Raw genomic sequence first — 25528 nt, forward strand, 5'->3', positions numbered from 1 at the left:
AGAATACAAATTACCTGGGCGTTTGTTCTAATCGCCCGTCTAGTGTTGTGTCGTGTAAAATACGGACCATCTTCTCTCAACAGCCATAACCTTGTCAGGCAAAAACTAATATGACTTCAAAATTCTTCACACTATTCTTACTTCTAAGTTCAGAAGAATCAAGAGGCATTGACTGACTTTAAGATGGCCGCTGCTGTGAAGACTACGCCCACGGGGAGGATACGGTAAGGCAACGAAGCACACGTGCTTCGTCAGATACCACCGAAACTGCCATTGGCTACATGATCACTCCATCACAGATCTATAGTGCCATAACTGGCCACAGCTGCTCTCAGTCACGGGAAAAAGGCGGCCGCGCTGTCAAACGGCAAGCCTAGGCACTACCCACAGGCAGGGGAAAGCTGGCAGCCGCCGGCTCCTTCCCTCCCGTCTTACCATTTGCGCACCTTCCCGATGGCCGCCATCACTTTCTTAACGTCATCTTTGGCCCGGCTGCGCGTCTCGGCTCTGCCAGAGCGCCCGGACATGGTGGCGCTGGACCACAGCGACTCGTGACCCTCTACTTTTCCCGGGGCAGTCCCGTGGCCTTCTTCGCTCGTCACTCACTCTCAACGTAGAAACGGGCGGAGCATGAGGGATGGTGCGTGCTGACGTAAGCCTTAATCGTGCCACCCTGCAACCCTCCCCAAGCGGATCAACTCGTGTAGTAGTAGTGAGGGCTATCGGTGGCTGCGTGGCTAATCCTTGCCTCCTAGTTGCTAAAACGCTTTAACAAAGTTTGTGGAATATGTTCATTTATGTATGCGTGACCGCACACATACCACAGGAAATCACATTTTGCAATTCTGCTTTTCTCCTTGTAGGATACGTTATCATCTCTAAACACTAAAATTAATCTGGTTGGGGATGGAAACCCGAGTTCTTGTATTCAAATAGTCGAATAATCTGTTTCTCACCCTGGAGTCTGTCCTCGTTTTGAACCTTATGCATTCTGCCCGTCAATAGAGCGCTCCTCAACAGTGGTAGTAAGCGCTTTATAAATGTACAACACTCGACAACAAATAGCTTCTAGCAGTCCAGAAACTGAACCCAAGTCAGACAGAAAACGGATATTAAGAGCCTGTTGTAATGTTTTCCTTTTCCCCCAGTGATATACAGCAGCCAATGCAGGTTTTATCCTATGTTTTATTGGTTTTATACGTAGTACACCTAAGAGCGCCGGGCAGCCGCCTCTGAACGCTTCGTTTCACCCTCGCGTTGTTCGCGCTCACTCGCGCATGCGCAGACGTGCCAAATCGTCCGTCTCGCGCATTCGCGTGATGACGTAGTGCCCGGTCAACTAGACCGTGACACTACATATCTCCCCTTTTTACACCACACACAAAACTATTTACATAACTGAGACTGGGTTACCGTCCATAGTCTATTACTCCAGTTCATAGTCCTTAAGCCTGGCTGGTCTCACCACCGCTCTTCCCACTCGGGTGTATCTTACCGGGGTAGCGTGTCCTCGACTCTCTGCTGCGACAGGGCTTCCCCTTCATACTTCTGGGGTACCTTTCCCTTCTCTTCCTCCTTTCTCACCCTCTTCCCGGGTCCTTTCTTCCCTATGTAGTCTTTCTCGTTCATCCTCTTCGTTGATCTGATCTTCCTGCCTACTCTCTCCCTTTTCTCCATTAGATGTTCCTTCTTCGTTCCTCATGTTCTCTGGGGCTGTCACTCCTTCATTGTCCTCTCGGGGCCACTGTAAGATTTTGTTGCACTTGGCCATGCGGTCTTGGGACCATACATTCCCGTCACTGAGTAGCGCCGCTCTGTCATACACCTCTTCCACTCTCAGGGGTGGGGAGTATTTGCTGTCTCCCTTCCTCTTGAGGATTGCCAGCTTTACTCTGACCCACTCCCCTTTTTCCAAAGCTGTCTCCTTCACGTTCTTTCTGTTGTTGTAATGGTCAGTATATATCCTCCGCGCTTTCTCCAGGTTATGTTGCACCACTGCAGGGGACCACTTGCTTGTGATTGTCTTCTCCTGCCACGCGACATTGTCTTTCGTGAAGGGTTGCCTTCCGCGTAAAATTTGAAACGGGCTGTACCCTGTGCTAGTGGGGGTAATGCGGTATGCCCATAGAGTGCTTAGTACCTCCTTTTCCCAGTCCTTGCCTCCGGAGATAGCTGCCTGTTTAGAGCCCATTATCACCCTATTGAACCTTTCCACTTGGCCGTTGCTGGCAGGGTGATATACTGCCGTGTGTTTAAGTCGTATGCCATTTCTTTCTGCGAATCGGTTCCATTTGTCCGAGGTGAACTGGGGTCCGTTGTCGCTTATAATGGCTCTGGGGATGCCTTCCCTGAGGAATACCATTGTAAGGAATCGAATGATCGTGCCTGTGTCCATTTCTTCTTGGATGTGAACCTCTGGCCACTTTGAGTATTTGTCCACTATCACACATATGTACTTCGGAATGCCCATGTTGTCGAGGACCGGCCCCAAGATGTCCACCGCCACTTCTTCCCAGGGATTACAAGGGTTCGTGAACTTCCCTAGAGCTGGTCTCATGGGTTTCAGAATTTTGTCAGCTCCTTGGCACTGTACACAGTCTCTGACATGCCTCTCCACCTGGAGGTCCATGCCCGGCCACCAATATGTTAGTTTAGTTAGAGCTTTCGTTTTCACGATTCCCAGGTGTCCCTCATGTATTATTTTCAGAAGGTGTGGTATTATCTCTGCTGGTGGTACCACCCGGTTTCCTCTGTATACGAACACCCCATCATTTCCCACCGATAACTCGTCCCTGACTTCATAGAATTGCCGAATTTGGGGCTTCTGATGTCTCCTATCAGGCCACCCTCGCATTATGTATTTCTTAACTTCCTCCAGATCTCCATCTGCTCCGTAGGCGTCCTTCCATTCTCTCCTGCTTATCGCCCTTTCCGTATCCTCCATCAAGGCTACCATCTCCTCATCTTCTTCTGTGCCCGTTGTTGCACTCTCCTTTGCCGCCGCCCGGCTGAGATAATCCGCTATCTTGTTCCTCGATCCTGGTATATATTTCACGTCATAGCGATATTCCAATAGTTTCAGTGTCATCTTCGCTATTCGGGGAGTCGCGCCGGCATGACCACTGGACGTTAATACCTTCACCAGGGGTTTGTGGTCTGTCTTCAGCAGGAATCGCGTGCCCCACAAGAACTGGCAATATTTCCCCATGGCCCATACTGCTGCCAGCATCTCTTTCTCGATCACGCTGAACTTTTGTTCGGAATTCGTCAGTGATCTCGATGCAAAGCTGATCGTCTCCTTCTTGCCATCTTGCCTCTCTTGCATGAGCACTGCACCCAACCCCTTTTCACTGGCATCTGTCATCAGGATCGACTTCCCTAGGGGATCGTACCCTTGTAGCGGGATAGCTTGGCTTATTTTATTTCTCGTTTGACTATGTCGAACTCTTCTTGCTCTACTTCCGTCCATGCGAATGCTGTTTTCTCCCTCGTGAGCTGCCTCATGTGGTGCGTTTTCGTGGCAAAATGTTGGACGAACTTACTATAGTATTCCGCCATCCCTAGGAAGGATCGTACTTCCTCCTTGGTGGCGGGTGGAGGAGCATCGCATATGGCTGTCACGTTCCCCTTCTTTGGTGTTATCCCACTCTCTCCAATTTCGTGCCCTAGGTAGGTGACCGACGACATGCCGAAATGGCACTTCTCCCATTCTGCCGTTAGTCCGTTGTCCTCCAGGATAATGAGCACCACCTCCAGCTTTTCGTCGTGGTCGTCTTGTTCCTTCCCCATCACTAGGATATCATCCTGGAAGTATTGTACTCCCTCTATGTCCTTGAACAGTCGGGCCATTAGCTTTTGGAAGACCGCCGCTGCCGATGCCAGCCCAAAGGGCATGCCTCAGAACTGATAGCACCCGAAGGGAGTTATGAAGGACGTCAGTTTCTTACTCGTGTGGTGCAGGACTACCTGATGGTAAGCTGACTTTAGATCGATGGTAGAGAACCACTTCACTCGTGCCAGCATCTCCTCTATACGTGGTAGCGGGTACTTCTCCACCACTATACATTTGTTGAGTTCTCTGAGGTCCACACATAAGCGCACCTTGCCTGACGGTTTCATGGCCACCACTAATGGCGCCAACCATTCCGCGCTATCAATGGGTTCAATGATCCCTTCTTTTTCCAGTCGGTGTAACTCCTGTTGCACTGCCTCTCTCACGGCGATCGGTATGTTCCTCACTTTGTGTGTGACCGGTTGGACGTTCTCCTTTAGCACAATTTTGTGAGTAAACTTTTCCAATTTCCCTATCTTGTCCCCAAATATCTTTGGGTACGCGCTTCGCAGTCCCGCTGCCTTTGACCATCTTCCTTCCAACGCTACTAACACTTGTGTGTCTCCTCCCGGATGCAGTTGTATGCCCAATTCCCCTTGGTCCATCCACCCCAGGACCGAGGGTCCCTTCTCTGCAACGTACAATTTGCACTGGGCGCTGCGTTCTTTGAACTGGAAGAGCGGTTTCCTAAATCCCACCATTGGGATAGGCTCCCCCGTGTAGGTGACAGGCCGTATGTCCGGTGGTTCCAGATGTGGACCCACTGTCGGTTCGAATTTCGCTTCCCACACCGACCTTTGGACGATCGTATAGGGGGACCCTGAATCCGCTACAATGGGTATTTCCACTCCTCCGATGTGGATGTCACACTGGGGTTTTCGAGCTCTTCTGCCGTCAATACCTAGTACTTGGTCTTCCACGCACAGCACTTCGTCATCTTCTTCCTGGCCCTCTTCATCTTCTCCTCGGTCTTGTGCTACATACTTCACTGCGCGCTGTTTCCATTTCCTGCGACACACCTTCTCATAATGGCCGACCAGGCCGCAGAACGCGCACTTAGCTCTGAAGGCAGGACAACGCTTGTCGTGCGCCGCGTGGCTCGGGCTACCGCACCTGTAGCACTTCGACGTTCCTTCTTTGTCCTGTTTCCACGTCTGTCCCGGCTTTCCTTTCCCTTTGTACGTTCCCTTATTTTCTCCTGGCGTCGGTTTTCCTCTACCATATTGGTCGGCGTCTTCCACCTTGTTTACCGTTGGTCTCGGGGTCTGGTCTCTCTTCGCTGCGTCTGCGCAGCGCTTGGTCAGTTCTGCTCTTTTCACGATGGCTATCACGTCTTTTAACGTTGCGTCTCCGCTTGCCCACAATTTGTCCTGCACCGTTTTGCTTGTCGTGTGCATGACAATTTGGTCCTTTATAAAGTCGGCGTGTAGAGCTCCAAACTTACACGTTATCGCCAGCTTCCTTAGTGCTGCCACGTAGTCGTCTATCGTTTCCCCCGCTTCTTGCTTTCTCTGCTGGAAATTGTAGCGGTCGATAGATGTGCAGACTGCAGGGCGCTAATGGTTATCCAAGTCTTCAATAGCGTGTTTGAACACATCATTGTCCGCTGCTGGACGAGTGACCGGCGTTAGGTTTTGGAATACTCGTATGCCCTCTGGTCCCAGATTGTGCAAGAGTATCCTTTTCCTCCGGCTGCTGGAGAATGCCTCTTCATTCTCGTCTTCCAGTACTTCAAGGTAATTTTTGAAATATTCTCTCCAATCCTCCCATTTCATTTGAGGCTCCCCTGGTCTTGGTAGGAACGGGACCGGCGTCGTTAGCGCTGATGCCTGTGCGCACATCTTGGTTTCCGCCTGTTTCCTGGGACTACCTGGTGCCTCCGTCCCTTGTCCCTTTCTTTGGGTCGTCTGGGCCTCTTCGGTCCCTTCTGCGCCTTCCCTTCCTGATTCCGCCAGGGCCTCTTCTAATTTTCGCCCCTGTCTTGCTTACCACGCTTTCTTGCACTTGGCTGGCACTCCTGCGTGTTCTCTTGCCTCCCGCTGGCTTGCGTCTGCCACTGCCGCGCTCTCTCGGTGTCCTGGAGTCTTTCCTGTGACCCCCTGGTGTTCCTGCTCCTGTCGGGCGTCGTCTCCTCCGGTTCTCCTGCTGTTGGGGAGCTTCCTCTGTCCTGGATGACCTTCAGGGTCCTCTGTATCCCATCCTCGTTGCCACTATAATGTTTTCCTTTTCCCCCAGTGATATACAGCAGCCAATGCAGGTTTTATCCTATGTTTTATTGGTTTTATACGTAGTACACATAAGAGTGCCGGGCAGCCGCCTCCGAACGCTTCGTTTCACCCTCGCGTTGTTCGCGCTCACTCGCGCATGCGCAGACGTGTCAAATCGGCCGTCTCGCGCATTCGCGTGATGACGTAGTGCCCGGTCAACTAGACCGCGACACTACACCTGTCATCACGCTAACAATTTATGCAAAAGTTGACTTTACTTTATATATTTCATTTTGTTTCCTACTAGTGTTCGACCTCTTTGCTAACATGAAAGATCTCTGTTACCCTAAACAACGCTGCCCTAACTCATCTACTTTGGCTAAAAGCAATCTTATGTGAAATACCAAGCTAAAAAAGATAAAATAAGCAGCCCCTGTTTTTAGGTCTCGCCCAGGCAGCACTTGCGCTGTGTCTTTGAGACATACTGTATCAGGATATGGCTTGGAAAAAACGCCCATCTTTTTCATTGGTTCCTGTTGCAGTTCTTTAGAAATGCTGGCTTTTTATTGATAAATACACTTAGTAGTCCCTTCTTTTGGAATGTTGTATCCTCCCATGAAGATGACCCCTCTTGCATGTGTTCTTACTGTTCAAGTTATTTATACTTAGAGAGAACTCCTTTTTTTTGTATTTTTTTTTTAGGTCTCGCCTAGGCAGTGCTTGTTAGTTGGCCTGCCTCTTTGCTCCTTAACTGTTCTGTTTACTTGTGCAATGACACTTTTGTCACTTCATTTGCTAATGGTCGCTTTATCGCCCCTGCCTCCCCCTCATCTAGGGTGATCAGATCTTGAGAACCAAAAACTGGGACATTTGGAGAAAATAGAAGAAGGACTACAATTTTTCATCCACGGAATGGCGCAAAATGACAGCTGTCATCAACATAGGATCACAGAAGATGCATTAAGAAAGTAAATACAATATAATTTCTACAATCAAAATCATGCCTATTAATTAAATTGCTTACTTATAACAGTTGCTAACTAGCAAAGCTTTAGAACACCCCAAAAATTGCCTCTCACTTTTTTCAGTCAACCCCTTCTAAAAACCAGGACATGAGACAAAATTGCTGAAATCTGCCTGGACAGTTGGTGAAAAACTGGGACTGACCGGGCAAATCCGGGACTTCTGGTCACCCTACACTCATCCCTCCCACAACACTGCTCGCAGGCCCCCACCACCCCTCCAAAGCCACTGCTGTTTTGCTAATTTTTGTGGTTACTTTATGCATAATTTGCAAAGCAGTGCCCTCGTTTAATATCCCTTTGCCATTTACTCCCAGTCCCCTGCACGACCCCGCTTGCCCACCCCCAAGATCGCTACATTTAATTCTTATGTTATTTTACATTAAACACTTTTATTTATATAGCCCACCTATGGGCTCAGGGAAATTAAACAATTTGCTCATCATCACAGGATGTTCGAGCCAACAGCAGACTTGAACATGGATCCACAGCTCACCAGTCGACAGCTCACACTGCTGCGCCATATCCTTTGCCTAGCCATGTTGCAGTACCATATGTGACAAAAAGAGGTCCCAGAGGACACTTAGTGACAGCTTATAGTACCGCACTTGTTTTATTTTTGTCATCTTTTCCTCTTCGTCGCTGCTTGTTTATTATTTAGCAGCAACTTGGTCCTATGTGTATTGGCACACTTTACTTTGAGCACCAGTTATATTGCTCACAGTCAAATATTTTTTGTTTCACTAGGAGAGTGAGTTGTCAAGAATTACAGGATGTTTGAGCTGACGATGGGAATCAAACTCGGGTCCCCGATTCCAAAGTCAGCAGCTCTGGGATAACTGCAAATCCTCTGCACGTCCATCGCTCTCTGTATTCCACATTGCCTCCAAGTGTCTCTGACATCATTGCCTCCCTTCAGCCACACCCCTGTGTTGCTTTCCCATCCCACCTTCCCTTCCCCTGATACAAGGTGGATCTATTTCCATTGTATCTGCTATTGTGCAGCAGAAGTAAACATCTGAGGGGGAGGACGGCACTGCATTCCTGATTGTTTATTTCGACTCATCTTTCCGAGGTAGCCTGTTGCCCCAAGCTTCCTGCTGAGAGGCCTCCGTAAGGATGAGAAGCCGACGAGGAGCTGCTTTTAACCCTCAGGAGAGTAGTGTTGGGTGTGTGCTGGAGATCGGCAGCTGTTGGGAAGAATGACACGATATTTTAAATCGATTAAGCGTCCTGTTAGTTGTTCCTTCCCACACAGGCTATCACTGTCAAACATGGAAAATTCAGGAACTAGGCTATTGCTAGTGTAAGTGCCAAGGCTACGTGAAAATAGTGTACTATTCAACAAACGTTTACAAAATAAGTGAAACTCGCGGATTGGGGCCAGTAGATAGCAGAATGCAATAACACTACATCTATTCAGCAGCCTTTTGACGGGTAGTTAATGCTTCCGACATGTTGATGAAAGTGGCTGGGCCTCTTGGTTGGTATTTCTGAGGGGTTACCACCTGCTTTGTGGTGGAGCAATTGTTATACGTTATCAGTTGTGGAGCCACCATCAGCCTGTTGGATTTACCACATACAGCAACCTTCAAATCCGAGGAGGTGGTCATTTCATGTAACCAAGCTTTTACAGAACATTGCATACCGCCAAACTCTAAATGAGGACCCGATTGGAATTGTAGCGCTGCAGCACCATTGCTCTTAACATTAGGAGCGCTATGTCACAACAACAAGTGTTGCTAAAATCTCACCAAATGCCTTAAGCCTCTGGAGTGAAGTACAACAGTCCATATATCAAGGGAACCATTAACGTTCCGCTGTTCACCACCTTTAGCTCTTCTACTTTGCAAATAGCATGTGTGCGATGTCCCCGTTTATGTCAGATGCCTTTACTATTATCATTGATGATGTCAGAAGTCATTTGGGATGACATTACCTAACAAGGTAGGTAGATCAGTTGTGGCCCAACAGTCAGAGCTACTGACTTTGGAGCGATGGCAGCAGGTTTGAGTCCCAGTGTTAGTTCAGCATCCTATGATTCAGGGCAAATCACTTAATTTCCCCTGTGTCTGAAACAAAAAGAACCATGCCCTGCATAATGTGATCAGGTGCTCATGTAAAGTGATCTAATGACTTTGGGCCAAGTCATGTTATATAAAACTAGTTCTTGACTCCATGAAGAAATGTGGGGAAGCTGCTGCTTCTATTATTTACACTCCAACGTGGGGCCAACAGCCTTGATCCCGCCAATGTTAATAAAATGAGTACACTGTTGTGTTGCAATCCCACATAATTAACAACACTAAAAAGTTGGCTATTTCAGGAAAAATACATCTTTATCAACTATGAGAGTTGCACTACAGACCCGTCACCTTTCTCAAGTAACGTCTTTTATTTTTAATGGCTAAAGGACAACACATCCACCAAACCACGAGGCTGGTAACCCTAACAACCTCGCCACTGAAGATGTCTTATTGTCTTATCCACTGAAGATGCATTATTTTTTAGTGATTGAGCATCTGATTTTAGACTCCCAGAGGCTTCTCCTTCTTACACAAATGCCTTCTCTCTTTCTTCCAGCCATGGCACCAGGCAGACAGGGTCCCTCTCGCCATCATCGCAAACTGTGAAAATGAAGAGTTTCACTGCTAGGGTCTGGAGACAAAACCCACACCCATCACTGGGATCTAGCTAGCTACATGTCTGCACATCCACACATGCTGAGATCTGTTCAATGAAGGATCATTAAGAGACTTTTTGTTAATAAGACAGGCCAGATGTCACATACTTTGTCATCAGTGTGCTCGAGAAGACGTGGAGGGTGTTAGCCATTATAAAATCTCAATTTTCTTTCTGTTCTTTTAGTTTTAGTGCATGAAGTCTGCAGGCTTGGAAGCCCTGTTCTCTGACCTTCCTTCTCGGTGGAGTTCAAGAAAGTAGTGTAAAACAAGCACTGGCAAAGCCAACAGGTTTTGCCTATGCAAGATCTATTGGCTCTTTCAGCGTTTGGTGTAACCATATAGTAGAGCAGAGTGGCTGCTGTACAGCATAGGTGAAAGTAAAAAAAAAAGAAAGGCGATATGGCGCAGACAGTGTGGACCACGTCATAGAGCTTTGTTTTTCTTTACTCTCAGCTACACTGCACAGCTACTGTGCTGCTGTATAACCTGGATGAAACACTTTAACAAAGCCAATAGGTCATGCTTAAAAATAAAGTTAATATACAAGAGCTGTGCTATATTTTACTACTTAACAGGTAACTACAAGTGCAGTTGCCTTGCAGATAACAGGATCATGATTCGAATGGTTCAGCAGGTGCAGTGGCACAGGGCCCAAAAGTTGTCAGAACTCCTCTAAACACATTATATTGCTATATTCGACTACTAAACAGGCATTCGCAATTTCAGTGACCTTGCAGTTAAAAGGGGCTTGATTTGAATGGTGCAGCGGCACCGGTGCCAAAGTTCTGGAGACCCTACTGAACCCAGATTATTGATAACATTTAAAACTAAACAGGCAGTCACTAGTGCAGTTACCTTGCTGACAACAGTCATTGTTTCAATGGTGCCGCAGGTGCAGTGACACCAGGACCAAAAGCTCTAGGCACCCCACTAAACACCTACAACTGCTATATTTTACTACCAGGCAGTCACAAGTGCAGTTACCCTGCATACAATATAGTCATAATTTGAATGGTGCAACAGGTGCAGTGGCACCAGGCCAAAAAGTTGTCAGAACTCCTCTAAACACCTAATATTCCTATATTTTACTACTAAACAGGCAGTCACAAGTGTAATCATCTTGCAGGCAAGAGGGTCATGATTTGAATGGTGCAGCAGGTGCAGTGGCACCAGGTCCAAAAGTTGTCATAACTCCACTAAACACCAAATATTGCTATATTTTACTACTAAGCTGGCAGTCACAAGTACAGTTATCTTGCAGGCAACAGGGTTATTATTTGAATGGTGCAGCGGGTGCAGTGGCACCAGGCCCAGAAGTCCTTCTTGTGTGCCTGGAAGCAATATATCTGAGGCTTGGACACTGGCACCTGCGGTGATGCCAAGTTAGCATGAGCAAGAAATCATGGCAGACACCGGTTACAGTTTCTGTAACCAAGCAAACACATTTAAAGTATTCTAGATTTGTCTAGCTACTTTTTTAGATTCTGGTCTTTCCGGTTTGATTAGACTTATTTTTAACCTTCTGCGATCGATTCTCCTGCTAGGGATACCAATGGAATTTTGTCTCACTTGTCCAGCCTTAGATATAACGTAGATGTGTATCAAATACACGTTTAGAGCACGAGATGTCTCAATAAATTAAATGAATGGTTTGTTCTTCTGATCTTAATCAAGACTAGAATTGGTGGAATGACCACCTACTGGACTGGTGAGTTTTGGATATGAGCTAACCACTTTTTAAAGCTGAGTTGAAAGAAAGCATCATAAGAATCATATTGTTTACCCTAGATGCTGACACTACACTGGATATAGCCCAACGCTTGGACATCAGTGAAACTAGTTCAGAATTATTTTTTTTTTACTTGATTTGGTCAAAAATGTCATAAAAGAATCCAGAACCTTAGGAGTGGCAGGCCCAAATTGTTGACCAACGATCTTTTTAAAAAGAGAACCTGGTTCAGGTAGCCCCTAACCTGGCAGTTCGGACTGGATTGTGCGCTTTGGGGCAGGGTCAAGACTGATTTGCATATGGCTGGGGCCAAACTGAGGTCGCATGGTGTGCAAAATAATTATGTATTGGGATGTGGCCCCAGTAATTACCAGTGGTTTAGCTTAATTCAAGCATTCCCTCTATCAATGTTTTGTATACTGTAGTGTGTTGCCCTGGGTGGGACAGGTAAGAACACGTGCTTCCTGTGCAAACTTGTGTAGCTGGAACCAAGCAGTACCTGGCTGATGAGTCCTAATTAGGGCAAAACCAGTCCTGGGTTGCTAGTGTTCCGGTTCAGAGAGGACTGGGACAGACATTTCAGGCTGGACTGTTCCCATTAGAGCAGGGTCAATACTGGTGCATGATGTGCAAAATAACAATGAATTGGGATGCAGCCTGACTAGTTACCAGTGGCTGAGATTAATTTAAGCATTCTGTAAGGAAATGCCTCTTTTTGCATGATCACCCCCGTTGTTGACAGATGCTTCTGTTTTTTTGACTTTCAGAGTCCATTGAGGCCTTCTACCCAGACCTCAGTGCCTGTGTTCTAACTCCTTACAAAATGTATGTTGAATTGGCTACCCCATTTGGCATAAGCTGACTTACTTACAAGTCCCTAGTATATGGTACCAAGGGTACCCTGGATTAGAAAGACAGAGTGTCCCCCAGGGCTGCAGCACTGGTTGTGCCACCGTGTATGTGACAAAATACAAAATGGCTCCCAGCTTGCCACTGCAGCATGGAAGAGCAGTTTTAAACTGCAAGTTCAACTTTGCCATTTAAACCAATGGCAAAGTCCCCACTTCTCTTATAATATATGTAAGTTTCCCCTAAATAAGGCTTATGGAGCCCTGAGGCAGGGCGCTGTGTATTAGTAAGTAGGACATTTACTTTTTATATGTCTTGACAGAAAAACTTCCAAATTGTCATTTTTGCTGTGGAAAAGTTAAAAGCCCGGTGGCTAACACGGAGTTACCAGCTGACCACTCAGCCTAGCTAACTCTGAATGGGACTTCTAAAATGGGCCTTTCAAGGTATCAAATTAATTGTGGCATTAAACCCGACTTGATGCCAAAGTCAAATGTAATGTCACTTTTATGGAAAAGCAACTTTTAGAAAGTTGCCAGTCGGGGTAGTCTTGTTTGTCCAATGCCCTCACATGGTTGCTGGCCAGCAGACAGCCGTCTGCCCTCCTGGGGAGTAGTGTGGATGACTCCCATGCTCAGAAACAATAGTAGCTTGCTACAGAGGGAGGTGTTCCTTCCCCCTTGCAGGAAGCCATTAATGGTGTTGGCCTAAAAAGGGAGTGTCAAAGACGAAGTCGCTTTTGGTGAGCAAATGTCGATCATACTCCTGAAGTGTTTCCCCTTTGTGCAGCTAGACATAGTGGCAGGTAAAGAGAGGGGAGACCAGTGCCCTAACCGGTATTCCCATGGACGTGTAGCTCACAGGCAGCCACACCTCTAGGGTGGGCTTCTAAGCTCTTAATATCTAAGGAAGGGTTCAGACATCCTGGGAGTGGGCCGAATGGTGCACTCTGACAATATTAGATGTCACACATAGCCAGAAGTCGTCACAGGGAGGGAGGGATCCTGGTAGCCCCTTTTCCAGTGATCATCTATCCAGGGCACTTTATGGGCATAAATATGGCACCCCAAGCACCCTGAACCTTAGATCACTATGGAAGTGAAGAAAGGACCAAAGATGGACTGCCCAGCTGATCTCTGGACATGATGAAGGACAACCTTTGTGTCAGTCAGAACTGATGGAGTGGTTTGAGCAGAAGCTTTCCCTTACCAGTTACCAGGAGGGTTGGGAATTTCTGATCCTCAAGCCGATTTGTCTTTGAACTCTGGAACTTAAAATAAGAGGCCTCCCTCACTCTCTGCAGCTAGCTGCTCTGGACATAAAGCAAGCAAAGTGGAGGTGCGGTTGAATATGTCCCTGTGGAAATGTTGCTTTTCAGCTGTCCCTGGGATGTCATGTGCTACTGGGCTCAGAACGTTTTAACGAGAGCTGTTTTCCACTGGTGTCCAGGGGCTTAATCCTATTCTCGGACCCAAAACTGATCACCAAATACTCCCCTTTTGCACTTAACTCTCAGGGTAGCAGGGTCGAGCAGTCCAAGCCTTACTCAAGAAGACAGTGTTAGGTTAGAATTTCCAGACTCAGCAAGCAGCAAGTGCAGCTCTATAATGAAATGTCCAATCAGTGCTTTGTCTTTAAAAAACAAAAAGAAGTACTTACTATAAACCACACAAAATTCAAGACTACAACTAAAAGGTTTAAAAAACAACAAACAATAAATCGCAAGGGGTATTAGCAATACCCTGATAAGAAACAATTCACTTTCAGAGTGGTATTTACCATCTTTGGGGGGGTCTATTTTGTTAATTGTCTTTCACCACAGTCTCTGTGAATCCCCTGGGTCAAGCGAGGGGGTTTAGGAGACTGTTCTGTTATGGTTGGAATCATACCAAGTTCTCTGTTATCAACAGACTCGGGTTTCACACTGTACTCCCCGATTGGGGGTTCCCCTGTCGTTCATAGGGTCTTCGATTGTGTCTGTAATTCTGACACAGGCTATGCCCGTGCTTTGTGTTGAGTTCCGTGCTGCTTGCAGAGTGTGCACTGCTGCCCCTCATGCTAGTGGAGCAGCAGTTCCTTCCCCAGCCTGATTGATTGCATGGACATCAATTCACCAAAATGCCTGGGGTAGCGGAAGTGACTTCACATGCCCCTTGACCTTCACTTTCACTCACACATACATATGCTTATACATACACATGCATTCACACACTTTCTGCCTACACATGCACACAAGTTCACACACTTTCTCTTACATAAACACACTCGAAACTGCAAGCACGCACACAACATACATACATTTAAAAGCATTTTGTTTTACTTACCTCAGCTGTCAGGGAAAGTCATATTCCAGCTTTTTGTACTCTATTTTTTATTAATCTAATAGAGAATGATGTAATATTATTCACCATTAGTATAATAAAAAATTAACAAAAAACGAGGTGAGTGAGGCCACCACCGATGTCCATAAGGAAGAGCTGCTTCTGTTCCTGCCACTGATATTGCCACTGCTGATGCTAGGGGTCGCAAAGGCAGTGCCAGCGATCACAAGGGACATGTTGGGTGTCGCAGCAGCGACCCCTGACGACCCCTAAATGACTGCCATTACTGCCTGGTGTGCAGCAGCATCTGCATCACCACACAGGTCATGGGTGAGCAGAGGACGTATCAGCAGCACCAGTTGAGGAAGCGATGCAGTGGTTGCTGTGCTAACTTCTCATTGGACTGGAGATTGGAATGGGTATACCCATTGCAGCGTATCCTTTTTGCAAAGACACCGCATTTGTCTCTCCTTAGCATTTACTCAGCTCTCTTTAATATAGTTCAGTAAGCTCTTTCTAGCAGTGTAAAGCAGAGTTCTCCATGTTTCTGTTTCAAGGGAATCTGGAGGTGGATAGCTCAACCATGGAGTTCTGTGTCCAATTCTGGGCAGTTCTTCACTTTTGCCATTCCCACACAGTTTGCTCCAGCCATGGTGTTTGTCCACAATGTGAGCATGAAAGTGGGATTGAGCTGGGAGTCTCCTTTCAGGCGAAACTGAAAACAAGGGCAACAATGATATATATGCTGCGTCACTTGGCTACCTCTGAGCCTGTAGGGGCTAGCCCTTCCAGAGTACATAGCCCATGAAAGGGCAGGGGAAAACACCCTAGATTTATAGAGACCCACCATCTCCTCTCCTAATCACTCACTAGCCTGACCCTCTCTACATAGCTCCCTAGGATGTCTGAAAGGGCCCTCCAATTCACATAGGTTTTCTGGGCTTTCCCTCTAGTGTTCCAACTTAGGTAGGGCATGCATTCTGTTCATACAAAATAGAAGTCAGTGTGGACATGCTCCACACACACTCCATGCACTTCCACCCATGCAGATAAGTTCTTACATGTGCATCCATCCCACACATGGATGAGCAAAGAACCAAGATATAGGGGACTGGCAGACTGACATTTTAGACACACATGAGAGCCCAGTATGCCACTCTCCATAGCAAGCAACAGGTAAAGCAAGAACTACCCTGCAACTATAATCTGTTGCTGCCAACACATGTCAGGCTTGTACAGCCCAGTGAGATTACAGTAGTCACTCTCTTTAAGAGGAATGTACATATGGTGTGCTCTTCCACCACAGAGCCCTGCTCTGGATCTCATTTCCTATCACTGGAAGGTCTCAGCCCACACACATGACTTTTGTGTGTGCTAAGGTGGGGGGGGGGGTCATAAAGGCTACAGCGTGCTATGGGTAGCTCAGGCATGGCCACTTTTTCTCCAGAATCATGCTGAACTAGCAGTTTTTCTCCTCTTGCCTACGATCTTGCTTTGCTGTTTTTGCTACTACCCGACATTTGCTAAAGCCCGTGTCGCCTGCCATTATGTCTTTTTGTTTGTGTTGTATATTGCTATGCTTTTATGTCCCCCAACAGCTATTAACCTATGTATACCACAACCCCTATGTAAAGCGCTCTGATACCCTCTTGGGTCATGTTCGCGCTATATAAATCTTTTAAAATAAAATAAAATGAATAATAAAATGTAGGGGACATTTCTCCATTCATTCTGACGTCCTGGTGTCGGCAACTTGTACTGTGTTTCACTGTGACTGACCATGGCTGACCCAATCCTGAATCTGGTTTAATAATAAGTCAGATCTGGGATCTCGCTGTATCCCCCTGTTTTCCAGCGTTGTCCCTCACATACACCTGCTCACTGTAAACCTAGACTGTGAATAGCTGCCTTTGAGAGGGCAGCATTGATTCACATTGTAACAGGGAAGGCAGAGCTGCAAATCAGATGTCCTGCATAACACAGCTCTATAGCACCAGCAGTAGTCAACACTCCCCACCCCCCCACAATAGCATGCATGTTCTACGCATAAATAACACACACCACACACATTTTGTTTGGGTAAAAACTGCTGCAGGTTTATTACATACACCGTTATGTAATATGATGGGTTATCTTACGGGCGATCCAAGGGCAGGCAATCATCTGGGCCGCCTGCCCGCCTGATGAGCCAAGCAGCACTGGGGCGAACCCCATCTGTTCTGCCCCTTCGGTGATCCTCTTCCCGGATCACGGTCCCTTATTACTCACGCCCCTTTCAGGGCGGAGCAAAGCAAGGCAAGCCCCCGGTTGTTCAGGCCCACAATCGCCCGAAGGACTAGCGGGGCGCCAACACGGTTTTCCATGAACTTCACATGAGGCTCCTGGGCTCTGGCTCTGGTACCCCTTATGGTGCTGCGCAGAGGTACCCTTTGGTACCCATTTGCTTCCAGATCGCCCTGTAACTCCACCTGCAACGAAAAAGAACAACATTACAACATTCTTTGCCTCCCCCGCTGCTTCCACGCCGGGTAAGCGGTCGGGTGGGAGACGGCATGTACAGGGCACAAAAGAGGAAGGCCAGTGGGTGGGGGAGGCCTATATACCCCCCGTTCCTCGCGCCCCGGAAATGATGCACCCTGCGCGCCGCAGCCCCTGGCTGGCAGAGTAGGGGGACTCCTCCCCGAGGGGTCCCCATGCTGGAGCAGAGTTTTCTGTTGAAAATCTATTGGGTTTTAAAGCTCTGGTTTGTCTATATGTCGAAAATTAAAAAAATATTAATTTGTAACTATTAATTATTTGTTTTGTGTGAAATTCTGATTAATCAACACGAACTAACAAGAGAAAACTACACGTGGGGATGCATTCATGTTGCTTAATAATAATGTGCAGGTTTAATTAAATGAATGTTGCTGAGTGCTGTTTGTTTTAAAGCACAAAACGCTTTTGAAATAACGTGTACTAATGCTTTTCTGTGTTGCAAAGGCTAGATAATTACATACACATAAGGGTATTAGTGGGGTTAATACTGTTTAATCACTATGCTGTGGTAACGTTGTTTTTGTCTCTTTTAATTAAGATGGTACGTTTCGGCCTGTCATAAAATGGCCGCCGTTTAAAGCCTGCGCTCGAGTGATCGAATTTTGATGAGAGGGCCTTGCTGAACATGGTCGAGAGTCATCTGACCACAGTCATCGCCTGGTTTAAAAGTTTTCCGTGAGGACAGCAGCTCTGGGCGAGAGTCCAAGTGTCCTTGGAGGACAAGGGAGCCACAATGAACTTTGTGATTACAATGCTGGTTCCGAGGAAATGTGAACGTGAAAGAAACATTTGCAAAACTCGAGTTTCTTTCTTCCGTCTTTTTATTTTTGTGATTTTTCTGAGCGGAGATTTTCCAAATGTAGCGATGCTACATCCTTTCCTGCTCGCTCTGCTCAGCGGTTCAGCGGATATTTAGAACATTTTATGTTTCTTTAATTTGCAAGATTTACTATAAGTATTGTTAGCCTAGAGAGGGTCTAAAGCCACTTCTTCCAAAACCTGCGTTGGTGAGGATCGATGCTGTGAGGACGGCGACTCGGGAGACTTCTACTGAGAGACCTGTCCTGACCCATTCATGACATTTAGCTAGAATAGGTAATTATGAGAATAATGATTTACTTTGATTGATTTTCTTTGACTAATTTTAGATAAAGTACCATTATTTTAAATACAGTGTTGGTGGTTATTTCTTGTCAATTATTGAGTACTCTATTTTGATTATTGTTGTTTAGATTGTTTAGATCATGACTCTAGACAGTGTCAAACTGATCCTATTGGCCTCAGTGTAGATACAGGGTGTTTAGGAGTTTTCTCTCCACAGGTTCAGTGCTGATAGAGTAATATGTTAGTGAAATGGGCCCAAGTGTATGATGAGTGCATGTGCGTGTATCTGTGAAATTACTCTATCCGTGGAAGTAGGGAGAATTTGTATGCCCTAATCTGCACCAATTTCCTGGTAGCAGAATTTGATGGTTTTGATTATTGTCTTGATCTGATTAGATTGCTTGTACATTGGCTTTGATTTATTGATTATTGATTGATGTTGGTATATGTACTAATACTATATGTTGGAGTCGTCGTATTGAGTTATATGTAGTGCTTCTGGAACTTGGGAGCTAGTAGCAGTTCCGTAGTAGGGCAGATGGAAGTATATACTGCTCTCGGGAAAGACGGGATTGTTGGTCCTGTATGTATGCAGGAAAAACGTGTGACAATTGAAGTTGCGCGTCACATTGTCTGGGTTCGGAAACAGTGACATTGTCGTATGTTACTATTAGAAATATATTTCTGGTATAAAAGGAGTGCGTATGGTAGCGAAGGTTATCTGTGAAACTCTGGTCTTAAGTCCCAGGGATCCGTAAGGTTCACCGTTAAAGCTTATCGCGGGAGAAGTAATAGGTATTCTCTGAGCTTGTTTGAAGGACTGGGCAGAGGTAAGCTGCTTGGTTAACGTGTGTTATAATTCTGTAGCAGGACAGATTGTTCGCTGTTCTCGGGAAGGATTCTGTGTGTATGTACTACATTTTCTTGTATGAATGTGCGTGAATGTATGAGCATTTAGTTGATTGTAAGACTCTTTGGAGCAGTCCTAGAGGAAACAGTTAATGAATGCATGATAGAAGGGCAGAGTAGAGGGATGTGCTACTGTGTCAACGAGAGTATTAATTCCGTACTGGAGTAGAAGTGAGTGCTGTTTCAGGAAAGACGGGATTCTTGTGAAATAGATTTTCTTTATTATTCTGTGGTTAGCGAAGCAGACAATGGAGATGTTTATATGTTGTAACTAATAGATTTTGTAGAATTTGACTCGAAGTCTACTGAGAAGTTTTGTAAAGGAGGGGTAGATGAGTGACAGGAGACAGGAGTAGGAGCGACTGCAGCGACTGCTGACGTCAAACAGACCGCGCTCTGATTGGATATTGGATCAGAACAGCGTTCGTGCTGGGATTGGTGCGTTGGTGTGAGCCGCGCAAGGATTGGAAGGGGTACAGGGTGACGTAGACGCTCCAGGATTGGTGCGTTGGTGTGAGTCGCGCTGTTATTGGATGAAAATCGTACAGTACAGTTGTAATACGGAAGGGATTAGAAAGTTTTGGTAAACGTTAAAATGTATTACCAAGAAGAGAAAAAGAAAAAATCTTTGTTTGGAAAAATAAAGCGATGGTTTGACAAGGATAAAGATGTTAAAACAAGAGAAGGTGAATTGTTACCTCCAACGAAAACGCCTGCATCCTTCATGGCTGCGAGATATGGGTATCATACCTGTATATGGTTGGAGAATTGGGTTAGGTATACTAAGGAAGATGGTGTCCTAGCATTCCCAGAACATGGTTCATTTAATCTGGCCGTGTTGAGAAATTTACGGGAAAGATGTTGTGTCTTGACCCAAGACCAAGGCCGACACAGTTTGAGGCTTTAGTGGAATGGGAAGAGGAAGTACATGAGCGAGAAAAACAGAGGTCTGGAGGCAACTACAGATACATGTTTGGGAGGAAACATGATCGTGAAACTCATCATGATCGAATGAAGAGATGGCGAGATGCTAGTATGTCAGAGGGATTATATCCTATGAGAACAGTTGACGAGAGAGAAGAAAGGAAGGGTGCGGAAAGGGTTCCTGAGGCAGAAGTGAAAAGATATGGAGTTAATGAGTATGAGGATGAGGTCTTGAATGACATGATTTACAAAAGACCACCTCCATATAGACCAGAACCAGAAGAGAGCACACCAGTTGTTTCTCCGATAAGAGATACATTGCGTATCATTGAGACAGAAATTGTGACACCTGAGTTAAGTAGTGGAAATCCTTTCAGGGAAAAAGAAAGAGAGAATCGATGTGGTGTCGAGAATACGAGAGAATTAGCCAGAACTACATCAGAGCTGACTGAAAAGATTAGAGAGCTGACAAAGAATTTGGAAGCTGTTACGGTGCCTGTAACCATAGGTCCGGTTATGCCTATTTTTGATAAGCAGAGGACGAGTGAGAATGGTTTGGTGGTTCCATATGTTGGGAATAGGATAACAAGTTTGGCTGGTCCCTCAGGAGACTCAGGGAAAAGGACAGAAAGTAGTGATCTGAGACAATCCAGACATGACACATGTAGTGAAGGATTAGAGGTACAGTCTAATTCGAGATTGGATGCTAGTGAAGCTAGTTGTTCAGGGATGCCAATTTTAGAACCACAGAAGAAAGTGGTTCCAGTGAGAAAAACTACTGAAATAACAGCTGAAGATTTGAATGATTGGATGAGAGTCCTTCAAAAGAGGGATAAAGATTCACAGGCAATTGATGTGGCCAGGTTACGTGTAGAATTAGAGATGCTTGTTGCAGGGACAATTCCTACAGAAATTCTAAAAAACCATCATGATGGAGAACTGTTATTCATGTGCAAAAACATTACCTGGAGAGCAAGAAATACACATGACAGGTTAAGAGCAGTAGCAAATGAGCAGGGAGTTGACATTGATAAGGTGAAAGCCTTGCAGAAGTCTTACAGGATGGATTTCACGGACAAAGATATTGAAAATCTGAATGGTGCTGGTAGAACAGGACAGATTAAGGAAATGGTCGCATTGTTGTGAAGATGGGGTGATGTAGAGAAGTGGAAGGATAGGTGGTATAAGAAAAGGGAAGAATCAGTGGACAGGACTTATTCAGCATTTCCTGTGAGAGAAAAAGAGAAAACAGTGGATGCTTATCCTATGAGAGAAATACCTGGAGGAGGATATGTACATGTTCCATGGACCAGACAGGATATTTTATCATTTACGAATGATTTCCCTCGACTGAGAGAAAAGCCCGTTGAGTGGTATAGGCAGGTAGATAGGTTTGTGAAATTGTCAAAAGTGCTGTGGATTGACCTGAATAGTCTGTTTGATATAATTGTTCCAGCAGACTTGTGGGCTGAGTGTAAAATAGTTGTAAGTTGGCCTACTGAGGAATATCCAAGAGATCAGAGAACAGGAGCACCAGATCCAGAGGTAATGAGGAAGTATGATCAGGTGATTGTATACCTGAAAAGTAAAGTACCTCCAAAAGAGACAGACTGGGTTAAAATAGATCGAACACATCAGGAAGCAAAAGAATCAGTTCATGCTTTTTATGAGAGGCTGAAACTGGCTTTTAAACAATTCAGCGGGGATGAGCACCTGGGTGACAAAGATTTGAGTCATTTTGTATACAGATTTGTATATGGCCTGAGACCTGAGATTAGTGAGAGAATTCGTGAGCACACAGTGGATTGGCAGAGTAAGAAAATAGATGAGATTCTGAGACATGCAAAGTACTTCAGTGATGAAATTGAAGCAAAACAGAGAAAGCTGAAAGAAAAGGCAATGTGGGCACAAGTGAAGGTTGCGGAAAGACAAGAAGCACAGTTGGTGGAACAGGCAAATAATGCAGGGAATAGGCCCAGATATGCAGGGAAAGGAAAGGGGAATCTTGAGGAAGCAAAGAAAAAGTTCCCTTGTCACAACTGTGGCCAACTGGGACATTGGAGATCTGAATGTACCAATCCACCATTAGCGAATAATGAGGGTAAAACCTTAAATCAACAGGTGCAGAACGAGGGGTATAATCAACAGCAGCAACAACAGAAGGTTGTGAGACAGCAGAGTCAAGAGCCAAAACCGCCCTTGCCGCAGAATAGAGGGTCACAAAAGTACAATCAGGATTCAGGATTCTACAATGATGAGCAGGTAAACAAACAAAGGCGTTCTAACCAGGTACAACAGTATTTGTTAAAGAATGAAGGGAGTGAGTCTGAAGGTGACTATTGACGGTGCCGAGGAGAGGAGGAAGAGTGCATACTTGGTGCAACTCTAGAAATAGACCAGGCAGGACCATTTGTAGATGGGAAAATAAATGAAGAAAGTGTTACTTTTTTAGTAGACACAGGTGCGACAAGATCAACTGTCAGGTCAGCAGATATTAGAAATCTTCCTCTCTCGGATGAAGCAATCCAAGTAGTTGGTGTGGCAAATACACAAATCAAGACACGTCTTACTGAACCAGTAAGGGTACAAATAGGGAAATTTTCAGACATGCACAGATTCGTAGTCTGTGACACTAGTCCAGTGAACTTGTTAGGCAGGGACCTGCTATGCAAAATGAACTGTACAATTTTTTGTACGCCGGATGGAATAGCTTTTGAGACACCAGATGAGGATGTTTTGTACCGAATGACTCTAGGAAATAGAGAGAGTGAAATGGTTGGTGCATATGCTGTGTTTGATCCGGAGGATTTGCCTCAAGAGCTGAGAGACACAGTGAAAAGGACAGTTTGGGATTTTACTGGAGAGGATGTGGGATTGATGAATAATGTAGATCCTGTGAAAATTTCAGTGAAAGAGGGAATTACTTATCCTAACATTCCTCAGTACAAAATGACACCAGAAATAATTGAAGGAATAACTCCTATTATTGAGAAAATGATTCAGCAAGGAGTTTTGAGAGAACTACTGAGTAGTCCGTGTAACTCACCGATAATGGGGCTAAAGAAGCCTAATGGGAAGTTCAGGATTGTACAAGATTTGAGAAAAGTTAACAAAATTGTGGTGGCATGTTGTCCCATTGTGCCAAATCCGTCAGTAATTTTGTATCAGATTCCACATGATGCTGAGTGGTACACAGTGATTGATTTGTGTCATGCTTTCTTTTCAATTCCATTACATCATGACAGCCAGCCGATTTTTGCATTTAGGTTTGGCCAGCGTATTTTAGCATGGTGTCGTATCCCACAGGGGTATACAGAGAGTCCTTCGATATTCAATCAGTTATTGAAAGAATCATTGGAGAGTTTGATCATGCCTGAAAACTCAGTACTAGTGCAGTATATTGATGACCTACTTGTGGCATCAAAGACACGTGAAGCTTGTGAAGTAGATACCATAGCTTTACTGAATCATCTGGCAGATGGAGGGTTAAAAGTATCTCCAGCCAAATTGCAATTTTGCAAGAAAGAGGTGCATTATCTTGGACACAATATTGAAAAAGGTCTGAGAAAGGTGACTGATGACAGGATTAAAATCATCAGGGGAATGAAGGCCCCAACGGCCCAGAGGGAAGTGAGAATGTTCCTGGGGATGGTGGGTTATTGTCGTCAGTGGATTAGTAACTTCTCTCTGATAGCAAGACCACTGATTAAGCTGACAAAGAGTGAGGTAAAAGACCCATTGGAACTAGATGGAGAGCAAATGGCAGCATTTGAGGAGCTGAAGAGCAGAATGTGTGAAGCCCCTGCTTTGGGTATGCCAGACTATGAAAAAGAGTTTGAGTTGTACTGCAGTGAGAGAAATGGATGTGCACTTTCAGTGTTAATTCAGAAGCATGGACAGCTGAGGAGGCCTATTGCGTACTTCTCATCGACACTTGACCCTGTAGCTGTAGGTTTACCAGGTTGTTTGAAATCTGTAGCTGCAACATGCAGAAGCCTGGAACAGAGTGAGGGAATCATAATGGGATATCCTGTAAGGGTATTCGTACCTCATAATGTGGCAATTCTTTTGACAAGAAGCAGAGCTCAGTACATGTCACATAGTCGGCTGACTAAATATGAGAAAGTCATTCTGGGAGCATCAAATGTGACTCTTGAGAGATGTGTGAATGTGAATCCAGCGACATTATTGCCGGATATTGAAAATGTGGGTGTGAAGACAGAAGATGACCACAATTGTTTGGATGTGCTTGATTACTGTACAAAACCGAGACCAGACATAAGAGATCTTCCATTGCTTGAGAGTGATCATGTGCTGTTTGTGGATGGATCATGTCTGAGGAATGATGAGGGTGTGCTGAGTGCAGCATATGCAGTGTGCAAAGTTTCAGAAGTTATGGAAGCATCACCATTGAAAGGAGTGAAATCTGCACAAGTTGCTGAATTGGTGGCATTGACAAAAGCTTGCAAAATTGGAGAGAATCTGAGAGTGACTGTGATGACTGATAGTCAGTATGGATTTGGAGTTGTGCATGATTTTGGCCAGCTTTGGCTACAGAGAGGTTTCTTGACGTTGAGTGGGACTCCAATAAAGAATGCTGAAGTTATTGGAAAATTACTTGAGGCGATACAGCTGCCTAAAGAATTAGCAGTTGTGAAATGTGCTGCTCATGGACAAGGAGATGATTTTGTAACACTTGGAAACAGGTTTGCAAATGACATTGCACAGTATTGTGCGAAAAATAATCACTCGATTAATAGGGAACGAGAAGGGGAAATGTCTTTTTGTTCTGTGATGTTTACTAATGTCCTAGAGACGTGGGATGAGGTGAAACAGTTGCAGGAAGAGGCAGGAAAGGAAGAAAAGAAAGACTGGATCAAGGCAGGTTGTGCCCCAAGAGAAACAGACCATGTTTGGGTCTATAGAGATGGTAGACCAGTTATGCCTAACTCTATGTTGTCAACAATGGCAAGGATGTATCATGGCCAGGGACATTTGGGAAGGGATGCGATGATCAGGTCTTTTAAGCAGACTTGGTACAATGCAAAGTTCAGGACAATTGCAGAGAGCATCTGTCAAAGATGTTTGATTTGCCAGCAATTTAACACTGGGAAAAAGACAGTGGTGAGTCTGGGAACGATAGGCAGAGAAGGTGGTCCTTTCACGAGAATGCAGATTGATTTCATTGAAATGCCCCAAGTGAACAGATTGAGGTATGTTCTAGTGGTAGTCTGCTTGTTCTCAAGATGGGTGGAGGCCTATCCGACTAGGAGAAATGATGGAGTAACAGTGGCAAAGTTACTGTTAAGGGAGTTGATTCCTAGGTACGGGTTTCCAGTAACGATTGAGTCTGATAGAGGTGGACACTTCTATAATGAGCTCATGAGTTTGATTTGTGAAGCATTGAGC

General features: G+C 45.4%; 1 protein-coding gene and 1 long non-coding RNA gene across 4 annotated transcripts in view; one reads left to right on the forward strand and one right to left on the reverse strand.

Moving 5' to 3' along the window:
* BCL7B (BAF chromatin remodeling complex subunit BCL7B) overlaps positions 1-632 on the reverse strand; it is a 90834-nt gene extending 90202 nt beyond the window's left edge. For both annotated transcript variants that reach the window (XR_014980051.1, XM_085649668.1), the window contains exon 1: positions 436-632. Coding sequence is in view for 1 of the 2 variants with exons in the window: in XM_085649668.1 (XP_085505794.1) it covers positions 436-527 (92 nt within the window). In the remaining variant the exon portion in view is untranslated. The remainder of the gene's footprint in view (positions 1-435) is intronic.
* Positions 508-18348, forward strand: LOC146859037 (uncharacterized). 2 transcript variants are annotated; one of them, XR_014980052.1, is made up of 3 exons: positions 508-640; positions 6875-7007; positions 17721-18348. It is a non-coding gene; the product is annotated as an uncharacterized LOC146859037 (long non-coding RNA). The 2 variants fall into 2 exon arrangements; XR_014980053.1 differs by having other exon boundaries at positions 546-652.
* Positions 18349-25528: the final 7180 nt, after the last annotated feature.

Source organism: Triturus cristatus, chromosome 3_2, assembly GCF_964204655.1.
Source record: "Triturus cristatus chromosome 3_2, aTriCri1.1, whole genome shotgun sequence".
In the NCBI taxonomy this organism is placed as follows: Eukaryota; Metazoa; Chordata; class Amphibia; order Caudata; family Salamandridae; genus Triturus; species Triturus cristatus.